The 22,632-nt window shown below is 43.9% G+C and overlaps 2 protein-coding genes across 2 annotated transcripts in view; both read left to right on the plus strand.

Moving 5' to 3' along the window:
- The window catches only part of BUB1B (BUB1 mitotic checkpoint serine/threonine kinase B), a 51,707-nt gene that overhangs the window by 19,984 nt on the left and 9,091 nt on the right, over positions 1-22,632 (plus strand). The window contains exons 2-18 of the mRNA XM_058862909.1: positions 8,344-8,505; positions 8,844-8,903; positions 9,129-9,273; positions 10,015-10,211; positions 10,292-10,470; positions 10,583-10,776; positions 13,434-13,528; positions 15,326-15,552; positions 15,825-15,937; positions 16,458-16,555; positions 16,847-16,899; positions 17,693-17,777; positions 18,171-18,282; positions 18,772-19,061; positions 19,943-20,124; positions 22,099-22,245; positions 22,404-22,519. Coding sequence (XP_058718892.1) covers positions 8,363-8,505; positions 8,844-8,903; positions 9,129-9,273; positions 10,015-10,211; positions 10,292-10,470; positions 10,583-10,776; positions 13,434-13,528; positions 15,326-15,552; positions 15,825-15,937; positions 16,458-16,555; positions 16,847-16,899; positions 17,693-17,777; positions 18,171-18,282; positions 18,772-19,061; positions 19,943-20,124; positions 22,099-22,245; positions 22,404-22,519 — 2,436 coding nt within the window. The 5' untranslated portion in view covers positions 8,344-8,362. The remainder of the gene's footprint in view (positions 1-8,343; positions 8,506-8,843; positions 8,904-9,128; positions 9,274-10,014; positions 10,212-10,291; positions 10,471-10,582; positions 10,777-13,433; positions 13,529-15,325; positions 15,553-15,824; positions 15,938-16,457; positions 16,556-16,846; positions 16,900-17,692; positions 17,778-18,170; positions 18,283-18,771; positions 19,062-19,942; positions 20,125-22,098; positions 22,246-22,403; positions 22,520-22,632) is intronic.
- LOC131581946 (mitotic checkpoint serine/threonine-protein kinase BUB1 beta-like) lies at positions 5,429-6,629 on the plus strand. The gene is made up of 3 exons (XM_058844643.1): positions 5,429-5,691; positions 5,907-6,196; positions 6,521-6,629. The coding sequence occupies exons 1-3, from the start codon at positions 5,575-5,577 to the stop codon at positions 6,627-6,629; spliced, it is 516 nt and encodes a 171-aa protein (XP_058700626.1). The 5' UTR covers positions 5,429-5,574.

A 22,632-nucleotide genomic window follows, 5' to 3' on the forward strand; every position in this document is an offset into this window, starting at 1 on the left:
AAAACTCGGCTCTCCAAAGGACAGTTTGTGAACTTTGGGGAAACCAGTGCAATAGAGGCTGGTTCAGAGTTCAGCCAATGCTGACCCCAGGCTCAACACTGACTTTGATTGTGGCTGTTTGAAATTTGATTTTGCAAATTTTTTCAGTAAAATCCTTATTGATAAAATTTGGCTGATTTCATTTATAACAGTGTCTAAAAACTTTAAAAAAAAAAAATCAGAAGGCTTATTTTTCAGGGCAACAGCAGTGTGGAGTGCTGCAATGGTCCAGACCTACAATTAGGAAGGTGAGATGCTGGGGACAATGGGAGCTCAAGTGTCAATCGAAGAAAAAGCTGTAGTGGTTTTATGGACTCTTTCGTTGGGCGAACGAGGGATAAAATCTGATAAACAGGTGCTGCAAACTTTATTGCTGTGGTGTAAGAGCCAAGGGGTAGATGCTACCATAGAAGCTGCATTTAGTTTTAAAAACTGGGAACGGGCTGGTGAATTGATTTTTGAATCAGTCTTTCAAGGCAATGAGACTGGTATAAATATTATCACTCCCTGGGGGCTGGTGCTGGATATCTTGAAACTGCTGAAAGCTGAGCAAAATGCAGGAGCAGCAGCTGAGGCACCATGGGCACCCTTGACAAGACACCCAGTGATGGTGGAGCACAAGAGGGAGCAGTTGGGGGAGTAGGTGCCACATTGAGTTTGCAGGCGGAAAGGACTGATGAGAAACTGGAAGGGGAGTGGCTGTCATCTGAGCCTCTTATCCCTGCAACACCACCCATGCCATGCACACCTTGTCCTACACCTCCTGTTTCTACAAACCCATTCTATGCTCCTCTGCCTACAGGTGACTGGAGAGGTGATGAACATACGCCAACAGCCCCACCAGTACTCGATATGCCAAATCACAGCCTCGGCATGGAAATAGGAGCTGGGGACTGAGCAGCACTTGGCGCTGAGAGTTCCAACAGGGAGCTGCCAGTGCCCGGGACCATGGGACGCCACATCCCACCGTGTCCACAGCCAAAGCCTGAGAGGCCCAAGGAACCCCCTCCATTAATAAATTTATTGGATCTTAATGGGGGGGGGGCCATTGTCGCCCCCCTGCTGGCCCTCAGGAGGATGTTTTTACCATGCAACCGGCATCAGCTACTATCTTAGCATATGATCCAGTTAGCTTTTGGCAGCATATGAAATTAATGGCAGTTGTTAGTGGGGATCTCAAAGGCACTGGATGAATTTCTGTACCTATGCCCCAGCTGTTCTCTGGTGGCCAGGAGCTGCAAAACAACGGGACTGTGCCATATATACATGTCGCCTTTAAAGTTCTCTCCCAATTATGCCAACTGGCCCCCAAACATGGACTGGGGTCTCCAGCTGTAGCAGACATGTTACAGTTTCTACCTGCTGAGGAAATGACACCCTTTGATATAAAGCAAATATTGAGGTTGCTCTGTACCCGGATTCAATACTTGCTGTTTGAGTTCACCTGGTGGCAATTTGGGGAAGAGCAAGGGCTGTGTAATTTAAAGGTGCTGCAGCAAGATCCATGCTTTGGGGTGGGGGTCACTGAACTTCTGGGATTGCTTCCCGTAAATGACCCCCAGTTGCAAGCATGCCTAAATCCCTTAATATTGGCACAGGCAAGAGATTCAGGAATGCAGGCCCTGATGAAAGTTGGAAACAATTTGGAAGCAATGGTAACACCAACTCAGAGATATGCAACAATTAAGCGGGGCCCCAAAGAGCCTTATATGCAATTTATAGAATGATTACAAGATGCAATGGAAAAGCAAATAGTAAATAATGATGCAAAAAATCAGCTGATATTGCTACTGGCACGAGACAATGCAAATGAAGACTGCAGGAAAGCTGAAGACCTATTACCAAAAGAAAATCCATTCTTAGATGAAATGATTGATGCACGTGTTGAAGTTGGAACCGTATCCTATAACATGGCTTTGTTAGCTGATTTCTTACGAGCTGCTATGAAGTTGTCGTGCCAATGCTATGGATGCAGGCAATAAGGCCACATAAAAGCAAATTGTCCCCGTAAGGCCATCTCACTGGGGACACATCAGAAACAGAGAGCTGTGCCTATAGTGGGAAATTGTTAGTGATGCAGAAAACCCGGTCATTTTGCCAAGCAATGCAAGTCTAAATTCCATGCTAACAGACAACCTCTTAGTGGACAGGAAAACAGGAACAAGATTGCCAAGGGGAAGCGTGCGCAGACACAAGCACCTTCCTACCCCCCAGTGCAGGCCTATGTGACCAGCTCACTGGGAAAACAAGAGGATCAGCTGTCATGGTTGTTTCCATCGTTGACACAATAACTATGGACTCATTAAAGGTATGTAAAATCCCCCTTGAGGCCCAATGGCCTATTGGGAAAGGCTTACATGCATTATTATTAGGACAATCAAGTGCAACATGAACAGGGTATTTTTGTTCACCCTGGAGTTATAGATGCAGACTATACTGGACAAATATGTGCTATGGTATCAACACCTACTCCTTCCGTAACCATTCCAGCTAAAAGTCATATTGTTCAACTGGTACCTTTTAAATCTTGTGTTCCTAAAACAGTCTCAAAGCTGCAAGGAATCCGAGGTTCTGGCTCAGCGGGGGAATCTCAAGTATACCGGACTCAGGTCGTATCTGATCAAAGATCAAACATAGTTTGTACTCTTACAATGCCTCAGGCAAACCCATCCCATGTTAATGTTAGTGCGATGATAGATACTGGAGCAGATGTTACTGTCATATCTGCTAACACATGGCCTCAATCATGGTCCAGCATGACTGTAGGATCTGTTGTTGCTGACCTTGGAGGTACCACACAAAGTTACTTGAGTAATAAGCCGGTGTCAGGTAAAAATCCAGAAGAACAGACAGCCACGAGCCATCCCTATGTTACTGTTGTGCCACTCAAACTATGGGGAGGGGATGTCTTGTCAGTGTAGGGGGTTTGGCTGGGAATGGATTTTTAACAGGGGCCACGGTGCTGAAGGGTGTAAGGCATCCTACATTAGCTATAAAATGACTCACAGAACAACCTGTGTGGGTTGATCAGTGGCCCCTTGAAAAAGAAAAACTAGACACCCTTTAGTTGTTGGTTCAAGAACAATTAAATCAACGACATACTGAGCCATCAACAAGTCCATGATGTAAATGAAACATCTTCCTTAATTTTGAGTGCTTTGGCAATGGATGTAGATAGTGTGCAGCATGCTGTTGATTTTCTTTTGTTAGCTCATGGACATGGTTGTGAAGAGTTTGTTGGCATGTGTTATATGGAGGATTTTCTGGGATAGATCACTGGCTAGAAGGGTTAGGTTTATCAAGCTGGGTGAAGAGCCTCGTTCAAACTGGGTTAATCGTTTTTTGTATTATCATATTTATTTTGCTCATTGTGCCATTTTTGTTATCCTGTCTGCAAAGAGCTCTGCAGAGGATGATAAAGACCGCCTCTGTAGTGAAAAAACAAAAAGGGGAATTATGATGGCTAACAGCTGGCCTGAAGGCCTCACAGACACAAGTAACCCTGACCTTGTCTTGATCAGCCTGTACCTATGAGAAAAGGAAGTGAATATCTTTCAGGAAGAAAGCCCTGAAAAGCTGAAGGACTTAACTGCAAGGAATGGATGCTGGCCAAATCTTTGGTGAGCAAGTGCGAAGGCAGATATTGCCCAGTGAACTGGGGGGCAAGAAGTTACCAGCCAACTGGGATTGAAGGTGCTGCTTTTGTAAACCATATAAACACAAGCTGAGCAATAAATATCGCTATTGCCTCTTGAACCTTGGGATGTTGTGTCCCTCTCTACTGCGACACGAGGATGTGGGAAGTGTTCAGTGCTGCTCATGATGTGGAAGCCTATATCATATTTATATATGCTAATGAGTTTAATGGCTTAACTCAGTGTGTTTACACAAAACCACAAGCTACCTGTCTTAGGGTGCTGTTTGCTGTGAAGCAGCTCCAAATTGAGGCAGACTTGTGGCTGATTTTTTCTGTCTTGGGAACTCTGTGCTCAGCATATCTGGAGTTATATTCTGAAATAAGCTATCAGAGTTGCCATGCCAACAGTGTTGCTTAGGTCATGGAGGAGTGAGTGTGCTGCTTGTACAGTGCTCCCTGAAATGCTGATAAATCCCAGGAGATGGGGTGGTTTAGTTAGAGCAGAGGAAAACACATTCTTTTGCAAGGTTGCTCTGCCTTTCTGTGACTAAAGATGGCCAGGGAATAGACAGGCTCCTTGTGAGGGAGGAGTGGAAGAGGCTGTTTGGAATTGCAGACAGTTCCCACAGGCTGAATTGCATGGAATCAAGGAATGCTGAGGGGTGGTGAGCAGCAGGGATTGCACTTGGGCTGCAGAATGGCTCTGACCTTGGCTGTGCCATTGTTTAGTTGATGAATGTGTACAAACTGCATTCCTGTTTAAACTGTAAGATTGTTTCTTTCTCCTGAAAGTCACTGATGCCACACTGGTGAATCTCTTGTCCTGCCAATGTCTCAGATGTTACTTGCAAAAGGCAGCAGCTTTGCAGAGCAGGGAGAGGGAAGGGGTGGAAGAACTGAACATCAGGCTAAGTTAGTTCTGAGCAACTTAGGCAGAGTCTTGGTATGTAGGTTTAGATAATGTAGTTGAAATCTTAAAAGTACTTTTTTCTTTTTTTTCTATCTTTGAATCAATTTCCTCCTGGCTTGATGGCCCCCTGCTAGGAACAGTACTTTTAAGACTGGGTATTAACTATTTTAAGTAATGTTGTATATGCTATTTTGGAAGAACTGTGGATATGATAGAACCTCTTGGTTTTTCTTTACAGATGTAGGTCTGCTTCCCCCACCAGCTGCTGCTCCATTTTTCTCTATATTTGATGAATCCTCTACTTTGACAAATCAGAACCAAAGGTAGAATTATTCAAGGCCTAGATGATTTCAGAGGGAAGGAAAAGGGAAGCAGCAAAGCCCTTGCTGTAGCAGCTGAAATAACTGTTTCTTGCAGGGGTGTGTGGGGGTGTGTGTTGTGTTTTGTTTTGTTTTGTTTATATTGGTATTTTTTATTTAATTACTCATAGGCCATGATGAGGAAATGCTTTTCTGTTCTTCATCTTCAACCTAGAAGTATTTAAACTGCTCTATAACCTTCCCTCATTCTGGAGAGCTGTATCTGTGGCTTCCTGTTAGTTCTGTAGAAGAAACTGGTTGACTGAGATGATCCATAGACTTAAACTCTTAGGAGGAATTTGTTGGAGCTGGGAAGCTGCTCCAATAAAAATGTAACTGACTGGAACTTCTTCTTAGTTGTTCAGCAGGTCGTAGCCGGAAAAGTGCCCGTCACCCTCTCGCTGTTCTTAAGCCTGTGGATTCTCTGAGTGCCAAGGAAAGCACAGCAGCAGCAGCAGCAGCAGCAGCCTGTGTAAGGAAACAGTTCAGCCCATGGCAGATTTCCTGCCCAGGAGACAGCAGGGCAGCCTGTGCTGCTGTCACACTGAGCCAGCTTGGCTGGACTGGCATCACGTGTAAAAGCAAGGCTTCCAAAGTGCTGCCTGGCATGGCAGTAATGGAACAGGGTGATGATGAGATTATACTGGAAATATCATCTTGTGGCTGTGGCTGCCTCGTCCCAGGAAGTGTTCCAGGCCAGGCTGAATGGGGCTTGGAGCAACGTGTGGAAGGTGTCCTTGCCCATGGTGAGGGGGTGGAAGGTGATGGTCTTTGAAGTCCCTTCCATCCCAGACTGTTCTGGGAGTCTATGATAAATAGAGTCCATGAAGATTGAATGTCCTGTTCATGTTGGATGGAGGTGAAGTGGAGGAGAGGGAAGGGAAATATCCAGCTTTTAACTGAAGAAAAAATTTGTCATAAAATCTGCAGGCTTTCACTGTCTTTTTTGGGTTTTTTTCAGAATGAGCTGAATGGAATTGAACGTTTGGCTGAGGATGCAATTGTGACAGGCTCCTACAAGAACAAGACCCTTTGTGCCAACCCAGAGGACACGTGTGACTTTAACAGGGCTGCCCACCTGGCCTCAACGCCCTTCCACGGGGTGGTGGCTCAGAGAGTCCCAGCTCCTGCTTTTTCTCAGAGTGAACTGAAGGAGGAAGATAGTCCAGAATCCAGGAGTGCACCTCAGACTCAGGAGACACCAGTGTGTGAAGGAGCATACACTGAAGCTCTCAGTGTGAAAAAACTGAGGTAATTAGCAGTAAAAGACCTTAAGCCCCTTCTCCTGCATGTCTTTCACTGTTGTGGTTTTAGTGTTGCTAAGGAAGGAGTTTTCTGAAAAGACCAGAATATCCTGGAGAGAGCCATTTCTTTAGCTCTCCCATTTCTTTAGTCCCCTTTGCCTTGAGCAGATTGAAGAGGTAATAGCAGTCCCCCTTGGCTTTTCAGCATTACTGCTGTGGGACTTAAGGACGAGTTTGTTTAACCAAATAACTTGCAGAGAAATTAATAAATGCATTCTGTCTTCATTTTCAAACATTAAAATAGCATCACCACTTCGTTTTATACTTGCAGAGAGAAGGTGACTGATGGGACTGAGCATCATATTAATGCAGCCCTCTACTTCTGGGAGCCACTTTGGGGATGTCAAACTAATTATTATTTAGGGATATCCAAAAAGTGAGGTTTTCTGTGGTACGAAAGCAGAACTCATGGCCAGTTGCATGAGGAGAGCACCTCAGGAAAAATGACCAGATGAATTTGAGTCAGAGAAATAACGTGGGGAATCAGCAGGTGTTAGGTGTTACCAGAAGGAAAGAGCGGGAACACATGCGAGCGGGAAAAGGAGCATGCCTTTCAGATGAAATTAACTGCGAGCGCATTATTTATAAAATTACTTTTTTTTTTTCCCGCCGACGCCGCGGGTGAAGCGGAAACTACATTTCCCGTGATGCCCCGAGGCGACGCAGGACGGCGCCAATCAGGTGGGGCGGGGCGCGGCCAATGGCGAGGCGGGAGAGGTTTGAATTCCGAGGCGTCGCCACCGTTACGGCTTCTGCGCTGCTGGGGCCCTGTGTCGGTCCGGGCGGCTCGCGCCGCTGGGAGCTGTGTGCGCTACTCCCGGCTGGGAGGGGTTCGTGGGACTGGGGCAGCCCGCAGTGCTAGAGCGGGCTGCGCTGCTGTGGTGTCCGTGAGCGGTGCGCGGCTCCGCTGTGGGGTGAAAGGTGCGCGGGGGCTGAGGGTTGTGGGGTCCCTGAGGGAGCGAGGCGGCCTCAGGGGCTGTGAGATGCGCGGAGCTGAGGGCTGTGGGGTCCGTGAGGGGCGCGCGCGCCGGTGGGGCTGGGGGAGGGGCTGAGCGGCTCTGGAGTCTTTGAGGGGCTCTGTGCCGTGACGGACCCTCGAGGATCTGGAGGAGCTGTAGGGTCCCTGAGGAGCTGCGAGGTGCTTGGGGCTGATGGTTGTGCAGTCCATAAGGGACTGAGGCGGCCTTCGGTGCTGTGAGGTGGGCGGAATTGGTGCTTGTGGGGGTCCTTGAGAGACGCTCGGAGATCCGTGAGGGGCTGAGGGGGGCTGTGGGATCCCTGTGGGGCTGAGGAGTCGTAAGGTGTGTGTGTAGGGTTTGAGGCATCCCTGTGGGGTGGAGGAGCTCTAAGGTGTGAGGTGCGCGGGCCTCTGAAGGCTGCGGGACCCGTGAGGGGCGGGCGGCTGAGGGGCGCTCGGAGATCTATAGTGTGTGGGGCTGTGGGTGTCTCTGGAGCTCTGAGGGGCTGAGAGCGCAGGCGGCCTGAGGTGCTGTGTGGGATCCTTGAGGGGCTTTAGGGGATGAGGTACATAGCGCGGGTGGCTGTGGCGCTCTGAGCCGTGTTTTTCCGCCCGGCACGGCGCTGGGGCTGCCCGGACAGCGCGGGGTGCCCGCTCCGGGCGTGGCGCGGTGCGTCCCGGGGAACCAACAGCCTCGCCTCCTCTCGGTGCCAGCTGGGGTCCCCGCCGGGCAGGGATCGAGGCTCGGCTGTGCCCCCCGCCTGCTGCAACTCCTCGCATGACTGGTGAAGGATCAGGGGGTCCCGACTAAGGCTGGCTGAGGCTCCCCGTGGCCGGAGCGCAGCCCCCGTGAGGAGGGTGGGGGTTCTCGGGGCAGGGAAAGGAGCAATCACTGGGGAGGGAGCTGGGTTAATCTTAGTGGCTTTTGCTGCCAAGATTGCCTGCGTGCATTTCTTCATTTTCATGTATTTCCCCTCGTGGGGAATTAAACGCTGAAGTCCCTCTAAAAGTTTGGTATCTAAGCAGTGTGTTTTGGCTGCACAGAAAATTCGGAGTGAAGGGGCTGAGGAAAACTGTGTCTGTCAGGTTTCAGGTCAGTACCCAGCCTTACAGGTGTCGGTTTTTTGTGAATGCAGGATTAAAGGAGAGGTGGTCATGTCCCAGGAGGACAGCCACGAGTGGGAGCTGAGCAAGGAGAATGTGCAGCCCCTCAGGCAGGGGCGGGTGATGTCCAGCTTGCAAGAGGCACTGGCTCAACAGGACTCCTCCAGCCACACTGCTGTGCAGCTTAAAAAGCAGTAAGTGGTGTTATAACAGCTCCTTTTCCCTTATCTTCCTCCCTTCTCATTTTATCTATGTGTTCTTTAACTGTATTAGTCTCATAGGAATTAAAAAAAGGTATAAAATAAGTTTGATAACTGCTATTACCACACTCTAGAATTTTAGAACTACTCACTGCAGGTGCTGTGTAGTAGAGACTAAAACTTTTTAGGTTTGCAATGGAGCATTTAAACAGCAAATACTAGGGAGATTTAGCTGTGCTTTTTAATAAATAATTAAATCCTATTTTGTAATATACAGGATAAATATACAGTGATACAAATGTATTTATTGGATGAATACTGTTATGTTTTAGGGAGTTTGAAGCAGAAATACGATTTTACTCTGGAGATGATCCTCTGGATGTGTGGGAGCGGTAAGTTTCCTTTTCTTTCAGAAGAGAGTTGAACAGTCAGATATCCTTGTAAAAGCAAGGGGAACACATTCTAATTTAATAAGAAACTCATTGAAAGCTAAGTTCTATAATTGTTTTTAAATATTAGATTATGTTTCAATGTTATGCCTATTTTTTTCTTAATGTCTTTATATTTTATAGGTGCTTATTAAGAACTGACTTGCTATGAACACATTCTGTCTCTAGGTACATCAAGTGGACAGAGCAGGCCTTCCCTGGGGGTGGCAAGGATGGCAACCTTGCAGCCGTTCTGGAAAGGGCAGTGAGAGCCCTCCATGGGCAGCAGCAATACTACAAAGATCCTCGCTATCTTAATCTCTGGCTCAAGTTTGTGAGTGTTTGGGAACATCTCTTGAGTGCTGCTTTTCCTTGGGACCTTGTCATAATGTCTGCACACAGCTAAGCTGATTCTGGTGACGAGAGTCTTGTACAACAAGATGCTATATTAGATATATTTTTCTGCAAACATATTACTCTTGAATTCTGCTTCTCATTTCCAGACTATTTTTTAGGGTTGTTCACTTTGGACAGCTACAAACTCCAGATATTTTTGTTTTGGAAAAGCTGCCTTGAATACATAGAGTTCAAATATTTATTTATGGAGAAAGAGAAGTGGTTAAAGATACAACATCTAAAATGTATTTGTCCTACCAGATATTTTAGCTTCTAGCCACATCCTTTTAAACTCTAAACCTTGCTAAGCGTGTTATGGTCCAGCCCTGTCTCTCTATTGCTATAATTTTTGTTGTCTGCTTCTTTTCAAAGCAGCTTTTTCCCAGCTTTAGCTTGCTGAGCTAATTTACCAGCTCCAAAACTGGCAAGGAATGTGCAATACTTCATCTGAAGCTAAAATAACTGTTCATTCTCATGAATACTAATATGGTGTAATTCAATCATTGAATTACCTAACATTCAAATAAGAAATGATAAAATTCTGTGTACTGGCCTTACAGCTGGTCCTGTCAGATTAGTATTGAAGTCATTGGGGTCTTGCTGGAGGCCTTGAAATGCAGATTTTGACTGGGTCCCTCTGCAGTTCTGTGTCATTACAGACATACTTGGGTTGTTTCAGGGTGACTGCTGCAATGAGCCCTTGGATCTGTACAGTTACCTGCACAGCCAGGAGATCGGCACCACACTGGCCCTGCTCTACATCACCTGGGCAGAGGCGCTCGAGACCAGGGGCAGCTTCAGGAAAGCGGATCTCATATTCCAGGAAGGGCTCCAGCGCAAGGCTGAGCCTTTGGACAAACTCCAGGCTCATCACAAGTAAGGGAAGAACTTAGGTGCTTATCTGAATTCCTGGGATAGGGAAGGTTATCCTGACTTCTCCAATGTTTTTGTTCCAGGCAGTTTCAGGCCCGTGTTTCTCGGCAGACACTACTGGCACTTGAGGAAAGTCCTGATGGGGACAATATGGGATTGCTGGAAATTGCAGAGCCTCAGAGAAGCTCACTGGCAGATCTCAAAGGCAGAGGGAAGAAGAAAGTGAAAGCCCCCATTAGTCGTGTGGGAGATGCAGTTAAAGGTACATTCAAGAGCTAAAAACTTGCTATTGGAGGAGTTTCATCTCTTTAACATGAGATTTGCAATTGAATGTGACTGTTGAAGGTAATTGATATAAATCTTCTTGCTTGTAGCCATGAACCCAAACAGAAGCTGCCAGCCTCGGGCTCCTCTGCAAATTCCAAATGCTCCAAGTTTTGCTGTGTTTGATGAAAATTCTGTGTCTGGACCTGAGATTCCCACACTTACAGCACAGTCATGGCCAGCACCTCCAGTTCCCAGGGCCAAGGAGAATGAGCTCAGCGCAGGACCGTGGAACTCAGGCAGGGTAAGGATGCTCAAAGTAAACGGGGGAAAGAGAGGAAGTTGTGTGTAAGCTGATGTCTTCTAAACTCTGAGACAGAGGTAGTGTCTTTCTCCTTTGCCTGTGGTTTGTGTCTATTGCAAATACAGCTGTAATGATAGAATCGTGACATTGTTTGGGTTGGGAGGAACCTTACAGATGATCCAGTTTCACCTTCCACTAGCCCAGGTTGGTCCAAGCCCCATCCAACCTGGCCTTGCAGGGCTGGAGCAGCCACAGCTTCTGTGAGCAACCTGTGCCAGGGCATCATAACCGTCCCCGGGAAGAATTTCTTCCCAGTATCTCATCCAAAGCCACCCCCCTTCAGCTTAAGGCCATTCCCCCTTGTCCTGTCACTGCATGCCCTTGTGAACGATCATTCTCCTTCTAATGAGTCCCTGGCCATGTGTACTCTGTTCAAGTTCAGCAAGCTGATATTGCTAGAATAAGGTTTAAAATCTCTGTGGAGTTTTAAAATCAAGAAATGAAAGTTCTTGCTAAGCAGAGGAATTGGCAGAGGTGGCCTGCTGAAGTGTTTGGAGGGCAGAAGAGGAATGTGAGAGGGAAACTGTTAGCCAGGGAAGGGGAGAGAAGCCAGGCCTTAGTTAAATCTGTAAGAAAGAAGCGTAAGAGTTGAATTATATTGGAAAATACAACCTGAAGGAAGACCTTGTTGTCTGTCTTGTGCAAAGGAGGCATGTACAGCGTTCTGCAAGTCTTGTTTTGAAGTGCTTGTGAGGAAAACAGAAGAGTGCAGATCAAAAGAATTCAAGTGCTGTATCAATGGAATATTTATCCTGGCAACAGGATGACAGAAAGTAGCTTCCAATGGCTTAAACTAAACATCAAAAGCAGCAGCTGTGCTACAGGTGTTTAGGGCTGTTGTAGAGAAGTGATGCAAGACACTGTCTGAAGGGAATCAATGCTGTGAGATCAGGTTTGTTTCATAGGTGCTCAGATAACCCCCAGTGTTGCCATGTTCCTTTGGAGCTGAGAAAAGAAGAATAGAAAGTCACGAGATTGATGCCTGGAAACAGAACACCAACTGTTCCAGACCATGTTAGAATGATAATGTAAAAGCAAAGTCTTGAAAGCCTTGAGGTACCCAAAATGGGTAAAAAAGAGCACTCAGAATTCGATGTTTAGAATCGATAGGATTGGGCAATTTGAGTATCTGGCCAATATTGTCCAATGAGAGGAGCAGTTGGTTAGGGTTGGGTAATCTCCTGCCTGGCTTCTGCCCTCCTCCCCTGCCTTTATTGTGCCAGTGATGACATGGTGCAGAATAAAATGTCCTTGGAGAAGTAACAGGTGAGACATAACAAAACTTGAGGAATGTGTCAATAAGTGCCTGTTCACTGTGGGAAAGAAAGGTGAGAAAGTACTGGGAGTTACACTGAGGCTTTTAACAGTCTACAGATCTACAAATACATGAAGAATATATAAAAGCTGAAAACCTTAGGTATCTAGATGATGAAAATAATTTAATCTTGTCAGTATGGATGTTGTAATAAGTGAAGCTTGGTAATGAAATCTGGAATGAGGGAGGGATGCAGCCAGGCTAAAATTTAGGTAAACTCCAGGAACGTTCTTTTCAGGTAAAAAGCCGTTTGGTTAAATGAATGGACAAGTTCAGTAAAGCACAGGTTTAATATAGCTGAGTGATGTGGAATTATTAGTATAAAATTTCTTTTACCGGTCTCTTTGTGTTGCTTAAAACATTAATTCTCGTCCTCAAATGCTTCCATATTTCTTTTCATGTCTGCCCTCAGAGTAGTCTCTGCTCTCCTCTTAATGAAATTTCTTAGATTGAATGAAATAAAATATCCTGTTTCTGGCAGAAGATTTGAGGATGTTTAATTCCATTCCACTGAAGGGCAGTGCAAGAATAACCTTTGGTGAATGCTCTGAGTTACTACAACCTGTACAGGGAAGAAGAGGTTTCTCTTATTGGTTTCAAGATGCCTCAGGAAGCAATTTGGGAAATGATGGGCAAGAGGAGTGAGTTTGTGAAGTATTCCCACCATGTAACTTTTTGTGCTGAAGAGTCTGGGGGAATTGAAATAGCAGATGAGAGTAGCGTGTTGTCAAACTAAATTACACCTATTCTTTTAAATAATAGACTTTGGAAGCTGTTAAGGGATTTTTGTGGTGCTGAAACAGCTTCTGATGGGAAAATTGAAAAATACTCAAACTCCAGGTCTGGTGGTTGTTCGTGGATGGGAGAATCTTAGAATTATCTTTAGAATATTATCTTAGAATTGGGACAGTCTTGACTGTCAAAGGAGAACTGTGGCATCTGTGGAAAATAAGAAGCAGCTGGAATACCCAGCCTGAGCAGGATAATGTGTGTATTTATCCCTCAATATGTATAAAACATTGCCTCAGGGTAACAGGAACCGGGGCTGGTGAGGACACGCAGGAGGAGGAGTTCCTTGCCTTTTGGGTGCCAGTGTTCAGCTGCTGGGCTGTGGCTGTGTCAGAAGGGAATTCATCCTGGCAAAGTTTCCATCAAGTTTAATTTTCTGTAGAAGAAAACCTGCAACTGAGCAGAAGATGAGGAAAAGGGAGATGCAGAGTGCAGAGGGGTGTGGGGACTGAAATGAATCCTGAAATTGTTAATGTTGCCTTTCCTTCCACAGCGTCCTCGCAGCATTGTGAGCTCTGGCTCGGAAGTGGCCCACCCCCTACCCAGTTTCACCCCCTATGTGGACGAGTCAGCTCAGCCACAAATAATGTGAGTCTTGAGTCTGAGATGGGAGATTGCATTTGGAATTCTCAAAGCTGCTTCCTAAAATTGAGGCTTGTTTTGCCAAGTACTTAAGCTTCTCCTAAGCTACAAGAATTGCAAAATCTGTCAGCCTGGAAGCAATTAGTGCTGCAGCTTGATGACAGAGGCTTCAGCAGAGGTTGCATAAGGACATGGGAAGTGTTCAATGCTGCTCATGATGTGGAAGCCTATATCATATTTATATATGCTAATGAGTTTAATGGCTTAACTCAGTGTGTTTACACAAAACCACAAGCTACCTGTCTTAGGGTGCTGTTTGCTGTGAAGCAGCTCCAAATTGAGGCAGACTTGTGGCTGATTTTTTCTGTCTTGGGAACTCTGTGCTCAGCATATCTGGAGTTATATTCTGAAATAAGCTATCAGAGTTGCCATGCCAACAGTGTTGCTTAGGTCATGGAGGAGTGAGTGTGCTGCTTGTACAGTGCTCCCTGAAATGCTGATAAATCCCAGGAGATGGGGTGGTTTAGTTAGAGCAGAGGAAAACACATTCTTTTGCAAGGTTGCTCTGCCTTTCTGTGACTAAAGATGGCCAGGGAATAGACAGGCTCCTTGTGAGGGAGGAGTGGAAGAGGCTGTTTGGAATTGCAGACAGTTCCCACAGGCTGAATTGCATGGAATCAAGGAATGCTGAGGGGTGGTGAGCAGCAGGGATTGCACTTGGGCTGCAGAATGGCTCTGACCTTGGCTGTGCCATTGTTTAGTTGATGAATGTGTACAAACTGCATTCCTGTTTAAACTGTAAGATTGTTTCTTTCTCCTGAAAGTCACTGATGCCACACTGGTGAATCTCTTGGTATGTCTTGGATGAAGATTTGTTACTTGCCAAAGGCAGCAGCTTTGCAGAGCAGGGAGAGTGAAGGAGTTGGTAGAACTGAACACCAGGCTAAGTTAGTTCTGAGCAACTTAGGCAGAGTCTTGTTATGTAGGCTTAGATTATGTAGCTGAAATCTTAAAAGTACTTATTTCTTTTTTTCTATCTTTGAATCCATTTCCTCATGATACCATGGTCACCTGCCAAATGTGGAAGTGTTATGCTGAAACTGCATAAATGTGATGCAAATCATGCCATCAGCTTTCATCCGGGGTTCTTGGCAGAGGAGCCCTGTTGTTATCCTGGTATTGATACCCACACTCCTGTAATAAAGCTTTAAAACTCCAGACATTAAGAACACCTGTTTGTCTCATGATCTTGCTAAGATGTGAGTTTATCCAGTTTAAGTCAGCTGGATTGCTGGTGTTGTTAAAGCTGTACCAGCATTGCTTCTCTCCTGAAATTAGTATGTATGTTTTATCTGGCCCAAGAGCTTCCATTTTTAAGTCCCTTTTCCTATGTGTCCCTTTTCTCCCAGATAACCATCCTAAAAACCAGAGTTTAGAGACTTGTCATGCCTGTGGTCACACAGCTCAGTGGAACTAAATTGAACAGATCCTGCTTCAGGATGCACTGCAGTTCAGACATCATAAAAATTTTATTTGCTTTTGACTGGACCTTATAAACACTTTAGGTTGGATTTGTGTTTTGTTGTTTGTTTTGTTTTAGTTACCACACAATTCTGAGTAGTATGGTGGCCTTTAGTATTACTCATTCCAATTTTCTTGCATATTTTTTCTAAGCACAGAACAGAATGTCTTTACACTACTCCAAAACCAGGTTCTGAAATTATCCCTGTTGTCTCCTGTGCCTGCTTTTCTGTGCTATGGTGAAGTTCTCAAAGCCCAAGTAATAAATTCCTGATTTTTCAGGACCCCCTGCAAAATTGAGCCCAGCATAAACTGCGTGTTAAGTACTCGCAAACCTGAGGAGCGGGAGGACCCACTGCAGCGAGTGCAGCATCAGCAGCAGGACGCTCAGGCAAAGAAAGAGATGGTGATGTACTGCAAAGAGAAAGTTTATGCAGGAGTTGATGAATTCTCTTTTGAAGAGATCCGAGCTGAAATCTACAGGAAGAAAGCGAGAAAGAAAGACGAAGGTATGTTCCAAAGTGGGATGGAGCAAGTAAAGCTTTCCAGATGGAATCATAAAATTGTATTTGCTTCCATCTGCGATTGCAGCTGCTTTTTTCTATTGGAATAGTTGTTTAACTGCTGTGAGGTACAGAGACAGTAACACATTCAACAGCTTTACATGGAAGCTTTGGGACAGGGAAAGACCACCAGAAATTTCAACCCCTTGACAATTTAGGCTGCAGCCACCAACTGTATGTGAAATTGGCATCGGGCCTTAGAGGTCTTTTTTCCTTAGACGAAATACAAGCCATAGAACGGAAGAAGGAAGAAATACAAAGGAAAATTGAGGAGCTGGAACAGAAATTAAAGAAGAAGGAAGACGACAAGCAGCAACAACCACATGAACAGGTATTGTCCTCATTTAACTGTTCTTTTCCAAGTAGCTGCAGTTTTAAATAAAAGTACCCAAGAAAGCCAAAAGGAAGCACTTCCTATATTCTAACACATTTTAAACCTCTTTTGAAAGAATTCTTCACTAGCAAAGTATATTTTCTTTCTCTCCCTTCCTTCCCTGTTTCCAAAACAATGTCTTCGTAGTAAGAATTTTAAATAATGAAACAGATTTGTGACTTTGTTGCAAGCTATGTAACTGCTTACATATGTCCTTAACAGTTGAAGAGTAACTAAAATCTCCTATGAAAGTATAAATATGGTTGCAAAGAATAAATTAGGCATTTTAACTACACTATGCAATAAAAATGGACTTTCTTCATGTAGGTATGCTAAGTGCAAATAAAAGCAGCTAAAGGCAGCCATTATCTATCAGGGTTTTAATGAGTATGTGGGATTATCTTCATGTCTTTGAAACCTTTTTGCCTGGCTTGTGATTCTACCACTGTAGAACCGAAATGCAGCTTTGTTTCCACAGGTAGCAGAGGTAATGGGAGCTTCCATACCTTTGGGAATGCAAGGATCTACTTTTTCCAGTGCAACTGAACATGGGGAGAAACAGCCTCGGCCACAAAGGTAATAGAGGGTTTTTAAGTCAGCAGGAAGAACGCTTGTGAGGCTATGTAGTTACGCCCAGTAACATGGATCACTAACAGCCTGTTTTGTCAGGTAGAATGGAATATAGCCTTGGCATCAACCTGTAACCAGGATCTGTGCACTTTCTCCATGTGTTTGGTTATTAGTCTGAGGGAATTGTAACTTATTGCAAGTGAAATTTGTCATCTTGGCTTGCCTTTTTTATAGAGTTTACTTACGATTTGTGAAGGTCTGTAGAATACAAACTTGTTTATTTTATCTTTCTTACAGTGAATTCCAGGTCTATGAAGATACTCAACTACATAAATCATCTTATTCTGAGGGTAAAGTAGTCAAGTTTTTACCGTTAATGAGAAGGTTTTGTTAAAGGGCATTGTTCCATGAATACCAAGAAGGCGGCAAAATAAAACCCAAAGCTTAGGTGGATTAGAAGAATGACAGTGTGTGTGCTAGTAGTGCCATTTACCATATTGAGCAAAACATGGAGCATCTGAGAACTGCCACTATTTGAAAGGACTTACAAGCAAAAGAGCATTTTTCTTTCAGCAGCTGGAAAGTTTTCTTCCATCTTTCATGTTTGCAGTCTTACTGACATCTCAGAAGAGCTTAATGCTACCATTAGATTGACAACTACTTTTAAGTCCCTTTTCCTCAGATGTTTTGCTAGGGGAATACAGCCAGAAATTGTATATTGTTGATTTTGGTACGTTTTGTTGGGAAGTTCACATCCTGAAGAACTTCTGATCAGAGTCGACTCTTCTTGCTGTTGACAGAGGTTATCCAGACTCCTGATGTACCCCCAGATAGCCACCCTGAAAATGCATTTTTAAACTAAGGAAGAACAGAGAAATGAGGGCAGTCTTGCAGAAAAGTGTACAAATTCTGAAGCATAGTCTAAAACCCAGCATGTTAGCTCACATAATATGGTGGTAAAGGGGTAGTTCATTAACCTGACAAAACCAAGCTTTTTAAATAGGTTTCTTTATACACCAGGTCTGTAACTTCCTGCTACGAACAGTACTTTTAAGACTGTGTATTAACTATTTTAAGTAATGTTGTATATGCTATTTTGGAAGAACTGTGGATATGATAGAACCTCTTGGTTTTTCTTTACAGATGTAGGTCTGCTTCCCCCACCAGCTGCTGCTCCATTTTTCTCTATATTTGATGAATCCTCTACTTTGACAAATCAGAACCAAAGGTAGAATTATTCAAGGCCTAGATGATTTCAGAGGGAAGGAAAAGGGAAGCAGCAAAGCCCTTGCTGTAGCAGCTGAAATAACTGTTTCTTGCAGGGGTGTGTGGGGGTGTGTGTTGTGTTTTGTTTTGTTTTGTTTATATTGGTATTTTTTATTTAATTACTCATAGGCCATGATGAGGAAATGCTTTTCTGTTCTTCATCTTCAACCTAGAAGTATTTAAACTGCTCTATAACCTTCCCTCATTCTGGAGAGCTGTATCTGTGGCTTCCTGTTAGTTCTGTAGAAGAAACTGGTTGACTGAGATGATCCATAGACTTAAACTCTTAGGAGGAATTTGTTGGAGCTGGGAAGCTGCTCCAATAAAAATGTAACTGACTGGAACTTCTTCTTAGTTGTTCAGCAGGTCGTAGCCGGAAAAGTGCCCGTCACCCTCTCGCTGTTCTTAAGCCTGTGGATTCTCTGAGTGCCAAGGAAAGCGCAGCAACAGCAGCAGCAGCAGCCTGTGTAAGGAAACAGTTCAGCCCATGGCAGATTTCCTGCCCAGGAGACAGCAGGGCAGCCTGTGCTGCTGTCACACTGAGCCAGCTTGGCTGGACTGGCATCACGTGTAAAAGCAAGGCTTCCAAAGTGCTGCCTGACATGGCAGTAATGGAACAGGGTGATGATGAGATTATACTGGAAATATCATCTTGTGGCTGTGGCTGCCTCGTCCCAGGAAGTGTTCCAGGCCAGGCTGAATGGGGCTTGGAGCAACGTGTGGAAGGTGTCCTTGCCCATGGTGAGGGGGTGGAAGGTGATGGTCTTTGAGGTCCCTTCCATCCCAGACTGTTCTGGGGTTCTATGATAAATAGAGTTCATGAAGACTGAAAGTCCTGTTCATGTTGGATGGAGGTGAAGTGGAGGAGAGGGAAGGGAAATATTCAGCTTCTAACTAAAGAAAAATTTGTCATAAAATCTGCAGGCTTTCACTGTCTTTTCTGGGGTTTTTTTCAGAATGAGCTGAATGGAATTGAACGTTTGGCTGAGGATGCAATTGTGACAGGCTCCTACAAGAACAAGACCCTTTGTGCCAACCCAGAGGACACGTGTGACTTTAACAGGGCTGCCCACCTGGCCTCAACGCCCTTCCACGGGGTGGTGGCTCAGAGAGTCCCAGCTCCTGCTTTTTCTCAGAGTGAACTGAAGGAGGAAGATAGTCCAGAATCCAGGAGTGCACCTCAGACTCAGGAGACACCAGTGTGTGAAGGAGCATACACTGAAGCTCTCAGTGTGAAAAAACTGAGGTAATTAACAGTAAAAGACCTTAAGCCCCTTCTCCTGCATGTCTTTCACTGTTGTGGTTTTAGTGTTGCTAAGGAAGGAGTTTTCTGAAAAGACCAGAATATCCTGGAGAGAGCCATTTGCCTTGAGCAGATTGAAGAGGTAATAGCAGTCCCCCTTGGCTTTTCAGCATTACTGCTGTGGGACTTAAGTACAAGTTTGTTTAACCAAATAACTTGCAGAGAAATTAATAAATGCATTCTGTCTTCATTATCAAACATGAAAAGCAGAATCACCAATTCCTTTTATAGTCATTGGCTTCTGCATTTATTTTGACCATATAAAATGTGTTTTGTGTTTGTAGTTTAGTTCTTCTACAGAGTAAAAAAGTTTGAGAGAAGAAAAACCCTTTTGGCATTGTGAAGAAAAACACCTGTTGTACGGGAGTTTCTTAATCTTGAGCAATGTTGTATTTGCTGGCTCTTAGGATGTAAACATGTATACCATTCTGAAGGTGGTTTTTTTCCAAGTGGTTCCTTGAAAACCCTGCTGATTATAATTAGGAGGAGATATTTCCCACCCAACCCTTCACTGCTTTGAAAGCACTGAAATTTTGTAGCAAAGGGGGTGATAAATATTCAGGATGTCTTCTGTTGTAGCAGGTGAGTTTGGTGGAAGAGAAGATTAAAAGAATTACCTGTAGACTAAGATTCTGAGTATAATCAATCATTAAAACTGAAATGAAGCTCTGACATGACTTCTGGTTTTCTGCTAGGGATGGGAAAGAATTTCTTCATGTTAATTAAATCTGGGTGTGCACGGTATCCTCTCCTAGGACCCGGGTTGACATTATCTACAACTTGTATCTTTGGGAAATCTGAGTAGTTGATGGCTTTATTTACAGCCCGATCATGGAAGCAAGCCTGGAAGATACTCGCTCATCAGGTTCTTCAGTCTCAGGAGGTTCTCTATCCTCTGTTACACAAATGTCTGCTATTAAATACCTGCAGATCAGTGAGAAACTGGAGCTGGCTCAGAGCTTGCCTGTTGAAGTGGTTACTGATTCTGGAGGTGGAAACATTACTGGTTAGTATTAACCTGACTTTCACTCACAACAAATAACTTGCAGCTGTCACTAAACGTGGGGGTTTCCTGTATCCCACTCTGCTTTGTGTGTTTCCCATTACTATGTGACTGAACTTGTCTCCTTTGTCTGCAGCAGTAGTGAGGTGCCGTACAGGATGCTTGTCAGCATCCCTAGCATGTCAGTATTAAGGTGACAGAGAAGTTACTTGTGTAGTAAAGCAGGCAAGTTAGTAGGAGTAATGAGGTCAAATTCCAAAATTAAAAATTTGGCCTGGATGGCAGTAATAACTTCTAAGGTAGCTTTGTTTTGGTTTGTCTTTGTTTTTTCTCTGTAATCATACTGTGTGTCTCCTGATGTGCTGATAAGCTACTGCTTTGAAAAGGATGAATACAAATTTAGAGTCTAGTGCAAGTTGCATAATTTTGGTTTAAATTTACTTTTTAACTATATTGTGAACTGTTCTGCTGCTTCACTGTATTCTTCTTGTTCCTATTGAGGGAAAACAGTACTGGTACTTAAATAGTCAATTTCTTTGCTTATTTTTCTTCTAGTTAAAGGCCCTTGTTTTAAATATTTAGATTACAGTTACCGGAAATGGTCACAAAAAGCCTTCAAAACCTGGCTTGTGTAATTAGATGTGTTGCATGATGGTTTTCAAGGTGTTTAACCTTCTTTAATTCCTTTGTTTTTGCTTTATTAGAATTGTGTATTTGAGGACTCAGTGTATCTACTCTGGAGAGTTACGTTCTCATGTGCTTGCAGACTAATTTGATGAAGCATGCTTGTGACTTGGAATAAAAATACAATTAGAAGTGATGTCACTGAAATTGCTGGGATATTTTGGATGGATCTTTGTCTTGTTTTTATCACATGTACTAAACTTTAGAGCAAGATGGGAAATCTCTTCAGAAAAAAAGAAAGCATTTGTTCAGATGTTTTAATGGTCCTTTCTTAAACTTTGGATCTCTCCAGTTGCTTTGTTTCTTGATTTCTGCACATCTCACTTGAACTGCAGCTCTCAACCCTGGGTGTAGTAATTCTTAATACTGTGTAAAGAGTAAAAATTACTTCAGATGTCTGTCAGTTTACTCCTGCAAAATATGTCCTAAATTTCCTAGGTTTGTGATGGCAAAAGTTTGGAACACATTATAGCCTCCGCCCTACACTGTTTCATAGATCTTTTACAGAGCTGCTTTCTGAGCAGAACTTACTGCAATGCTTTTCAAATAAGTATGGGCATTACAGCAGATGGATCTGGTTCTTACCTGTGTACTGTGAAAGTTTAAAATGTTCTCCCTCACTACAGCCATAGCATTTGGGAGAATGCAATAGAGGCCATCTAGTTCTTGTGTTTTATCTCAAATGATCAAGCATAGTAAACACTTGAGGCTACCTTGATTTTTTACAGATCAACTCATCTATTGAATGACCATATGTTCTGTTATGAAGGAAAATGAGTCCAGTCCTACAGGTGTCTAAAAGCCATTAAATCCTTAACATTGCAGTGGGCAGCAGAGTTGGAGTCCAACTTTTTCTTTTTCTTACATAAAACCTCTGCTGTAATCGAAGGACTAAATTTCCCTAAACCCCATAATGCAAAACCCCCAAACTAATCACTTCCTCTGGGCATAGATTTAAAAAGGAGTGTTAATTTGCAGAATGAGTTTGAATTCTGCTGTGGCTGAAATAATTCAGAGCTTTGTCTCTTGTGAAAGATAAGTTTTGCATGATGCTACAGTAAAACCCTTGAGACCTTGTGATAAAAGTCTGTAAGGGAGTTTTAAAGACAAGGGTCACATTGACTTCCCAGAGCTATTGGAAAGAGATGAGTTGACTTGCTAAGAGATGAATAGTAAATCAGAATGTGGATCAAAAGTTCCCAGTATCCAGGTTACTTTTACTGACAGGTATAACCAAGTTGCAGAGAGTTAACACAATTTCAGCTCATCTCTTCATGTTGTTTGTTTTCTCAGGGGATGATGTGGCTCAATTCCTGTGGAGCCCTGAACAGCGTAAAAAGCTTTTAGGTTCTGTGCTATCATCACTGGTTGCTTCTCCAGATTTTCACTTGGAGACTGGAGCTGTGCCTCACATGGAGGTTGAGAAAGATGTTGAGCTGGGTAGGTGTGCCAGACCCTCTGCAGTGCAAAGTTTGTGTTCTAATGGGCTTGAATTATGGTTCATATTTACCCTCTTAGTTTTATATGGTGCAGGGTGGGGAATGACTTGGGAACAGCTATTTACTGTGACAGCTTATGAATGTAAACTTTTAACACAGGAAATGAGACTTACTGCATCAAAATGGAATACTGGAACAATGAAGAATACAAGATGTTTTTTGCCATTCCAACTGGAGGCATTTTCCAGTGGGATGCAAAGGGATTTGCGATAAAGGTAACACACATGATGGTTGTACAAGTAGTGTGAACTGGTAAAATCTCATCCATTAATATAAACTCTTAATTTCTGAATTGCATACAAAAAGTTTGCTACTTCAAGTCCTCTTC

This window comes from Poecile atricapillus, chromosome 1 (assembly GCF_030490865.1).
Source record: "Poecile atricapillus isolate bPoeAtr1 chromosome 1, bPoeAtr1.hap1, whole genome shotgun sequence".
NCBI classification, from domain to species: Eukaryota; Metazoa; Chordata; class Aves; order Passeriformes; family Paridae; genus Poecile; species Poecile atricapillus.

Excerpts from the sequence above, each read along its gene's own strand:
- LOC131581946 (XM_058844643.1), top strand. The coding sequence starts at position 5,575 with ATGATGAGATTATACTGGAAATATCATCTTGTGGCTGTGGCTGCCTCG. Across the intron at positions 5,692-5,906 it reads GGAAGGTGTCCTTGCCCATG|AATGAGCTGAATGGAATTGA; the intron begins GTGAGGGGGTGG and ends GGTTTTTTTCAG. Across the intron at positions 6,197-6,520 it reads CTCAGTGTGAAAAAACTGAG|AGAGAAGGTGACTGATGGGA; the intron begins GTAATTAGCAGT and ends TTATACTTGCAG.